The following is a 9,903-nucleotide window of genomic DNA, read 5'->3' on the forward strand; positions in this document are numbered from 1 at the left end:
CACTCCTTTACAGCCAATCACGTGAGTGCCTCCACACAACGTCATTAAAACGCGGGCAGGCAGCCTGGAGGTTTTTAGCCCGCCCACTCCCTCACGTGATTGGCTGTAAAGGAGTGAGACCTCTGATTGGCTACAGATGATCCCCTCTTAGAAAATGTTTATGAATCTTGTGTTTTACATGTGAATTTTTTTTATTTATATATGGAATGAAACATATTTGTGTGTGCATTGAAAAAGTATTTGTGTTTTGAGTCACATATATAATTCCCCAAATACATTTGCGGATCTTTTTTGCGCATGTATTCATTTCTGTGTGCATTTATTCCTTTTGAGACTGTTCTGGCTCCATAGGAATACAAATCCTTCGAAATACAATAGGGCCTTCCACCGTCGGTGCTCTGGCCCTAACAACTAAACATAAATACATTTAAATAATCTCTAAAAACACTGTAGGAATCCTTCACTGCTCACTGTAAATGTTTACAGTGTTTTAAAGGTAAAACATCTTAGATTAACTGAATGTACCATGAGCATTCATGTTGTAGAATCAGTTCCCAACTTTGAGAAAATACACCAATCCACAGTCTGTTAGCTTAGCACAAAGACTGGAAACCCCTGTTAGCGCCTCTACAGCACTTTAACTGCTGCTGGCTTCATTTGTGCAAAACACTATTTTCTTTTTTAAAGTGTACTTAACCTTTTATTGAATTGAACTCTGAGAAGATTTTTTTTACAGATTTCATATTAATGTAAGTCTTTAGGAACATAAGAGAAAAACCATAAAATGTATTCAAAATAACAAAAAACTAAACTATAATACTAGATACAGATGCTCGTGTTTTGATTGCGTTTAATCAAATTTTGACGCCAGGCCACGGTCACACGCTCTGACGAAAAGTTGATCTTTTAATAACTTTAATACTCCATCTTGTTGCGATGACACTCGTCTAAATTTTAAGTTGATCCGATGAAAGCCCTACTACAAGTACATCAAAGTTAATATGCAGAATATGGCCAAAATGGCAACTAAATCCAAAATGGCGGGCTTCCTGTTTACTCTAGCATATCTATCCAAGAGACTTATTTCTTTGTCATGACAAGACGTACCCCCCTATAGATTTTTGTAGATGTAGGCCAATCGTAGTGCCGGGGCTACCCTTTAGGGGGCGCTAGTCAGTTATTTTGCCACGCCCATTCCTAAAAAACATCTGACAGTCTACAAGGGGGGCTGTTGATACACACATGTAAATTGAGGGAGATGGACCCATGGACATGGAAGTTACAGCGATATCGTGTGTCATGGCGTGTTGATAAACTTTGATGCCACGCCATTAATATGGTGTTTGACGAAAAGTCACAGTAATCTTATATCTTCATTATCAATGTCTTGAGACCCATTTGACATAGTTTCACATGGTTTCTCAAAGTGGATGAGGAGGAATACTTCCAAGTGTAAGACGTACCAAAAATAAGACATTTCCTGCTGCAGATAGATTGACAGATAGAGATACAGATGCTCGTGTTTTGATGGCGTTTAATCAAACTTTGACGCCAGGCCACGGTCTCAAGCTCTGACGAAAAGTTGATCTTTTGAAAACTTTAGTACTCCATCTTGTTGTGATCACACTCGTCTATATTTTAAGTTGATCCGATGAAAGCTCTATGACAAGTACATCAAAGTAAAAATATGGAATACGGCCAAAATGGCCACTAAATCCATAATTGGCGGGCTTCCTGTTGCGTTTTTCATAATGCACTAATAGACTTTTTTGTGCGTCTGGTCATGATACGCAAGCGTCTTTTTTTTCGTGAGGATCGGTGAATTCTAAATGAGGGGCTTATCTGTAGGTGGCGCTGTTGAGCTATTTTGCCACGCCTATTTCCAAATACTCCAGAATACATACATTTTCACACATTTCTAACTTACTGCAAAGTTTAAAACATTTTTGAACATGGGAAAGCCCTCAAAAAGCCCATTCACTAGGCTCAGAATAATCCTTACAATTTCAATAGGGCCTCCCACCGGAGGTGCACGGGCCCTAAATATTCTCTTTTCCTTCCTTTGAAGGCTGGTGGCCCGAGGTAGCTTTAATGTAATCTAATGTTATTATTAAAAATTAATATTAAATATGTTTCTGATAGCCACATTTATTTAAAGGGACTCTTACCTTTGTTGCATTTTTACACTTTTTTTGGATAAGGTTAAATTGGTATTAATAAGGTAATGACACTCTAAAATGCAAGACAGACCCATCAGGAGTAAAAACAAACAATTATTTCACTCTCATAATATTAAGTGAAAACTTCAACCAATAAAATTCTTCGGACCGAAGGACCTTATTGGCCGACAGACCTGTCTGTTTGCTGCATGGACATGCAGGTTTTCCGTATGCTTCTTGTGGCGCATTCGGGCCCGCGTCAAGGCATGTGAATGTAAATGTATATAACTTACCGAATCCATTGCTTTGGTAAACAAAAACTCACGTGCGTGCGCGGAGGCAGTAGATTGTAAGTCTGCTTGTAAATAAAGTTTCTTCAAAAAAACACCGCGGATGGGAACGAGGGGGTGGGGCATTGGAGGAAGGCGGGATGATTTGAATGCTGTAATTCTCAAATGCAACAAAGGTAAGAGTCCCTTTAATGCCCAAAGTCACACCATATAATGGTGTCACACTTATGTACATCATTTGATGATGTCATACTTTTTACTTCACTCACACACAAATTAATGAGAAAACTTGAGCTGATTTGAATTTATAAATCCATCTTTTCATTTTCTGACATTGTTTCCATTTGTTTGCATTTTGCTTCTGTCTCTTTAATTCGACTTCAGCTCTGCAGTTACGTCACACACTCTCTCTCCCCACCCCTGCACTTCCGGACTTTTGTCTATAGGATCTAACACACACCTCTTCTTGACAAAGTTAATATTTTACCATAACTTATCTTTACTGTAGCAGAACGCCCTCTGAACTTTGAACACTGAGCAGATCAAAAACATATTCAAGCATCTATTTTACAACCAAGTCTCTTGTCGGTGTGAGCTTGTTGCTGCCAAATGACTTTTGACCAGTTATCAAATCAAAGGCTTGAATTACTTTTTACAAACGTGTCCTGACACACCTGAGAAACCAGGAAGCATCTGTTCCCCCCTGAAGAGACGCAGGCTGAAAACCAGACGATCACATTCACCTTCCAAACCAAACTAAACCAAACCAGAACAACCGTCCTGAGTGAGTCCAGCTACAGGAGAGAAGAGTCAAACTACAACCTGCCGACGCTCCACACACTGACGGTGAGTTTAAGAAACACCTGGACTCAGAGAGGAAGTAAACCTCAGTGAAGTTCATGGAGCTGTGACTGACTGACTTTCTGTTTTCAGCTTCACCTGGAGACTCAATGGCTTCCAGATCAGAAGAAGATCTCTGCTGTGCCGTCTGCCATGATGTCTTCAGAGATCCTGTTGTTCTGTCATGTAGCCACAGCTTCTGTAAAGACTGTGTGATGAGCTGGTGGAAAGACAAAGAAGAAAAATTGTGTCCACTTTGTAAGAGAAGATCTTCAATGCGTAAACCACCTTGTAACCTGGTGTTAAAGAACCTGTGTGAGACCTTCTTACAGGAGAGAGATCAGAGCTCTTCACATGCTCTCTGCAGTCTGCACTCAAAGAAACTCAGACTCTTCTGTCTGGACCATCAGCAGCCAGTGTGTGTCATCTGCAGAGATTCAGAAAAACACACCGACCACAGATTCAGACCCATCGATGAAGCTGCACAACAACACAAGAAGCAGCTTCAGGAAACTCTGGAGCCCTTGAAGAAGAAGTTACAGAGTTTTGAACGTATTAAAGTAGAGTTTGAACAAACAGCAGAACACATTAAGGTCCAGGCCGGACTCACAGAGACGCAGATCAAGGAGCAGTTTAAAAAGCTTCGTCGGTTTCTGGAGGAGGAGGAGGAGGCCAGGATGGCTGCACTGAGGGAGGAAGAGGAGCAGAAGAGTCAGATGATGAAGGAGAAGATTGAGTCTCTGAGCAGAGACATAACGGCTCTTTCAGACACAATCAGAACCACAGAGGACGAGCTGAGAGCTGTAGACGTCTCGTTCCTGCTCAACTACAAGGCTGCAGTGGAACGAGTCCAGCAGCGCCCCCTGCTGGATGATCCACAGCTGGCTTCAGGAGCTCTGATAGACAAGGTCAAACATCAGGGCAAGCTGAGCTTCAACATCTGGAATAACATGAAGGACATGGTCTCCTACAATCCTGTGGTTCTGGACCCAAACTCTGCTCATCCAGCACTCGTCCTGTCTGAAGATCTGACCAGTTTGAAACGAGGAGAGAGACAGAAGCTTCCTGACAATCCAGAGAGGTTTGATAAACAGGTCTCAGTCCTGGGATCTGAGGGTTTCAACTCAGGGACTCACAGCTGGGTCGTCCTGGTTGGAGACAGTACACACTGGACGCTGGGTGTGTCAGCAGAGTCTGAACAGAGGAAGGGAAACAAACTGTCTGGAACATGGAGAATAGGGTTCTATGAAGGTAAATACTCAGCAGTGTCACCATCATCATCATCAGTTCTCTCTGTGCAGAAGATCCAGAGGATCAGAGTGAAACTGGACTGGAACAGAGGAGAACTGTTGTTCTCTCATCCTGATACTAACAAACACATTCACACCTTCACGCACACTTTCACTCAGAAGATGTTTCCATTCTTTGGCATTAGAGATCCCTTGAAGCTGTTACCTGTGAATGTGTCTGTGACGTTGGATCAGAGCCGTTAGAGATAAAGATTTTATTCATCTTGTTTATTTCTTCAAGAGAAATCTGCTGAATTTAAATGTTAAACTCGTTATTCTAGATCTTTGTCATTTCTCCTTTTACTTCTCACTCATTTTCATGTCAATTTCCACCTGTGTAAAAAGATTTGATTATTTTCTGATCTTTATCTTTGTTTTGTTTTTTATTTTCATGGAAAATGTTTTCCATCATTTAGATTTTGTGTGGGTCCATGAAGTCGAGCAAACTGATGAAGATCCACATAAAAACACATTTATCAATAACAGCTGATCATTGTTCACATTCAACAACCTTTATTTAAACTCACACATGTGACATGATTCATGTTCAATCACATAAAGTCTGTTCATATATGAAATAATCCAACAAATATGAACATTTGTCTGTTTGATGTGATGAAGCCAAATTATTCTGTCTATAAAAGTGTTTATTCAACAGCAGCCTAGTGATGTGGTTTTAATATCGTGATCAAAATAATAAAAACTATGAAACAGAAACAGAGTTCTGACCTATTTTAAGTTGAAATGTAAATATAACATTATCTGGATTTAACACTCAGATAGTTTCAAGTTTTTAGATTGAGATATATATATAAACTTTTATTCATGAGTTATTACTTATTTAAATGTTGGGAGTTAATAGTTGTGTACAATAGTTGGGCCGACATGTGAAGACAAAGCCTGAGACCACATGTCTTCTTTGTTCTGGAGACAAAGATGAGCTTCCAGAACTCAGTGTCCCAGGTTGCTTCCACTTCTCACCTCGGTGTGAACCTGCCCCTGGACACAGCTTTCAACCCCTAGTGGTCACTGTGTGCCCCCCGACCCATGTGGTCACCAGGACAATAAAAGCCCAGTTCCTCCTCTTTTCTACTGACCTCTGCAGGAGGAGGAGGTTCCTCTCCCTGCTGCAGCTCTTTGGACCTCCAAGCAGGCCCGCCTGAAGCAGACTGCTGAAACCTTCCAGAAGGCAGCGACACAAGAGCCTGCCTAAGAACTGCAGCACAAGCAACTGGCCACGACACAAAGTCTGACCAGCAGATGCACAACAACAGGAGCCACAACCAGCAAGACCAGTTCACTGGACTTTAAACAGCACCTCAAAAAGGACCTTTCCCCCTTTTCATGACCTGGTAACATAACTGGGCTAATTATGCACAAGGACTGTTGAATTGTGGACATGTGATGTTTTATAAATTCGATTTGTGTTGTGATATTTGGTAATTGGTTATTTGAAAGCTAATGTTATTTCTGTGATGCTCTTCGTAGAATCTGTCAGGCGTGTTTGTTTATCCTTAAATATGAGCGAAGCCGATCCAAGGTTTTGGTTCAATCAAGTGTTTTATTTAAAGATACAATGAAGAGTTATTCATAGCTATGGACAATTATCACAGCCTATGCTAATTAGGTTAGCAGTAGGAAGTTAACAATGGCCCCGAACAGGAGGGGTTTGATATAATTATAACAGTAGATTTGATGTGATTGGTTATAAAATATTGGAGGGGTGCCACCGCAAATCACTTTGGATCTCCCTTATTGGTCCAGCTGCAGTCCCACGCCTCTTGTCACCGAATCCAGGAAGTAACATAGAAGCAGCTGTCCGTCATGCTCCTATGCTACTCTGCCGGTTGCTAGACAACTCTATCCAGCCAGTCTGATGTTGGCTCATAACCTAGCCTTGAGTAGAAAAAATGTCATGCTCCAGCCATCTCGACCACACCAAATTAACCATAACAAACTCTCTCTAGACTCTCTTATCAAGACAGCTGTGAGACTGGCCAACAATTTGACGCACTCCCATTTCTAGCTAAATCCAAATATTAAATATGATAAGAGAAAGGTTTATTATTCATGATTTGTATAAGGTCTTATACCTGACTCAAACTGCTCCTACCTCCCCTCCTGCCTTTATTGCAAAGAGTGAGTGCCATGGTTTTGTGATTGGAGAAAATATTATTGTGTTTCTGCTTCATCAAAACATGTCCTGACTGTGTAAACATTAGGAACAACTTAACCCAAACAATGTCCCAAAATTAAGTCAACAAAGTCACTCTATTCGACCTCCAGAACTTATCAGACAGATGCTAGAATTCTATGTGAGTTTAATGAATCTGAGGGAGTTACGCTTTAATAGAAATGAGAACTATAGTGAAACATTCATTCTTAATTTGTAGATTAAACCCTAGGAAGGAAAATGTTATTATTAAATCATTTGTACAAAGCATAATATCTAGCTAAAACTACTCATATCTTTATTGTTAAGAGTACAAATATAATTTGAAATGATTCTGTCAGCACAGACTATAGTTAAAAATTTGAAATCCTAACAAATCAGAATCTTTCTTTACATGCAACTAACTACTTCCTCTGAGCCGGCACCAACACCTCACACACTCCTCTCCACAAACACACACATGTGATCTCAGCCCCATGATCCCAACACTCCAGGGGGTCTTTTGTCTTCATAGTGGCCAGCTGCCATTTTGAAACCACACTTTGTCACTCACTCACACACACACACACGCACACACACACACACGTATACTCACATTCATATGTATATAGTAAGTTCACTTAGTTAGTTTGTGTGATTATATTTTTATTATTTTCATAATAAATGTTTTTCTTAAGCACAAATGTTGTCTTCATTAATGTTGCATAAGTGTGAAGTTTGCCAACCTCTGAACTCCATATCCTTCATCTTTGCTAACTACTGACTTGATTATTTTGGTTAAAGTTAATCATTTAATTATTCATCAAAGTTCCAAATTTTTAGTTAATAATTTCATGACATTTAATCAATAAATTGGCTCTTTTCCTTCCTTTGAAGGCTGGTGGGCCGAGGTAGCTTTAATGTTAACTAAAGTTATTATTTGATATTAATTAGGGCCCAAGCACCGAAAAGTAGGAGACAAATGAGTTGGCTTTTTGAGGGCTTTAGCATGCTCAAATTCAAAAAATCGATACAGAATTGTATTATGACCAGAAAAACTAAAAGTCTGAAGGTGCACTTTGAAAAACGCAACAGGAATCCTGCTATTTTGCATTTGGTGGCCCTTTTGGCCATAATCCAAATTTTTACTTTGAGGTACTTGTTAGATGTTTTCTTTATTATTAATAATAGTTTGAACAGTTTCCGGACTTCATATTGAGCACACTCAGCTTTAAACACTTTTTAAAATCCAGATGAGACCGGAGCAGTACTGCTATGTGTCAGTAGGGAGCTCTGCTGCTGTTGTTTCTCTGCTGAGCACCCTCACCTTCGTCATTTTTCTGTTTGATGTCTTTCCTCATTTCACAACTTTTAAAGACCTCAGTAAACACAACTACCACTGACCTCCTGTTATTTGCCTTAACTTTCTGTCAAACTACAAATTTTATGTCAAATATTTTAAAAGTGTACAAACTTAATAGCCAAAGAAAAATGTGCACACAGAGGAGGTTTCCTACCCTTTGTCTGGCTGCACAATTCGCTCGTGTAAGTCACTTGCTACTAAGTGTTCGCTCATGTGGAAGAATACTGGTCCCCTTGGAAATGTAATGTGTCCGGGGAGTTCAGTTGTCTTGGATGCAGTTTCACCTCCGTCAGGTGGAGGCAGAGAGGACAGGACCAACACCCTGCTGAGAGAAACACGACATCATCGCTTCAACCTCAGGTAAACTACATGAATAAGATGCTTTTTAAATGCTACAACTTTGCTTAACAGTGAATGGTTTCAGGGCCAGGTAGGATTTGCTTCATAATTATGAAAAATAATGTTTTGAAAGATGATGGAGGTAAATAACTGCTTACATTAGGCTCAGTGAATTTCTGATCCCTCTTAGCAAAGTCTGTTCTAAGACAGTGTGTGTATGCTTACTTTCAAAATAAGTCCATTTTAGTACAGATTAGGGTAGTTGTGATATACTTGTATTCAATATGGAGTATGGATATGTTAATAATGTAAATAATCCAATGCTTCTTAATATTAAATATTTTTTGTGAATGCCCGAAGTCACTCCATATAATGGTGTAACACTTAAGGTAAAATAATCACAACAAAATGTACAATCATTTGATGTCATACTTTTTTACTTCACTCAACCACAAATTAATGAGCAAACTGCACTTCCTTTTAGTATTTAACTTTCACTCTCTAGCAGATCGAACTCTGAACTTTGAACAAAGAGCAGATCACAAACATATTCAAGCAGCTATTTTACAACCAAGTCTCTTGTCTGTGTGAGCTTGTTGCTGACAAAAGACTTTTGACCAGTTATCAAATCAAAGGCTTGAATTACGTTTTACAATCGTGTCCTGACAGACCAAGGAAACCAGGAAGCATCTGTTCCTCCCTGAAGAGACGCAGGCTGAAAACCAGACGATCACATTCACCTTCCAAACCAAACTAAACCAAACCAGACCAAACGTCCTGAGTGAGTCCAGCTACAGGAGAGAAGAGTCAAACTACAACCTGCCGACGCTCCCCACACTGACCGTGAGTTTAACAAACACCTCGACTCAGAGTGGAAGTGAACCTCAGTGAAGTTCATGGAGTTGTGACTGACTGACTGTCTGTTTTCAGCTTCACCTGGAGACTCAATGGCTTCCAGATTAGAAGAGGATCTCTGCTGTCCCGTCTGCCATGATGTCTTCAGAGATCCTGTTGTTCTGTCATGTAGCCACAGCTTCTGTAAAGGCTGTGTGAAGAGCTGGTGGAAAGACAAAGAAGACAAATTGTGTCCACTTTGTAAGAATAGATCTTCAAAGCATAAACCACCTTGTAATCTGGTGTTGAAGAACCTGTGTGAGGCCTTCTTACTGGAGAGAGATCAGAGCTCTTCACATGCTCTCTGCAGTCTGCACTCGACGTTCTCCATGTTTCATCCACAAACAGGCCAAGAGTTATAATTTGATTAATTAAACACAATCACAAGTATCACTGATATTATTTTCTATATATTTATTGTTAGATGTTAAACATATTTCTGACCTGTAGTTAACAAGGGGGGGTAGGTAATCTTTTGAAAAACAGTTATATATATATGAATTAACTATTGATGACTACAGTGAGATGGGGAGTAAAAGATTTCATTCTTGTAGTTTCCTTATCCTCACCAATGATG

The 9,903-nt window shown here is 39.9% G+C and overlaps 1 protein-coding gene across 1 annotated transcript; it reads left to right on the plus strand.

Annotated features, from left to right (window-relative positions):
* The first annotated feature begins 3,399 nt into the window (after positions 1-3,399).
* On the plus strand, positions 3,400-4,782 carry LOC133015263 (nuclear factor 7, ovary-like). The gene has a single exon (XM_061082426.1). The coding sequence runs from the start codon at positions 3,400-3,402 to the stop codon at positions 4,780-4,782; it is 1,383 nt and encodes a 460-aa protein (XP_060938409.1).
* Positions 4,783-9,903: the final 5,121 nt, after the last annotated feature.

The sequence above is a fragment of the Limanda limanda genome, chromosome 12 (genome assembly GCF_963576545.1).
Source record: "Limanda limanda chromosome 12, fLimLim1.1, whole genome shotgun sequence".
NCBI classification, from domain to species: Eukaryota; Metazoa; Chordata; class Actinopteri; order Pleuronectiformes; family Pleuronectidae; genus Limanda; species Limanda limanda.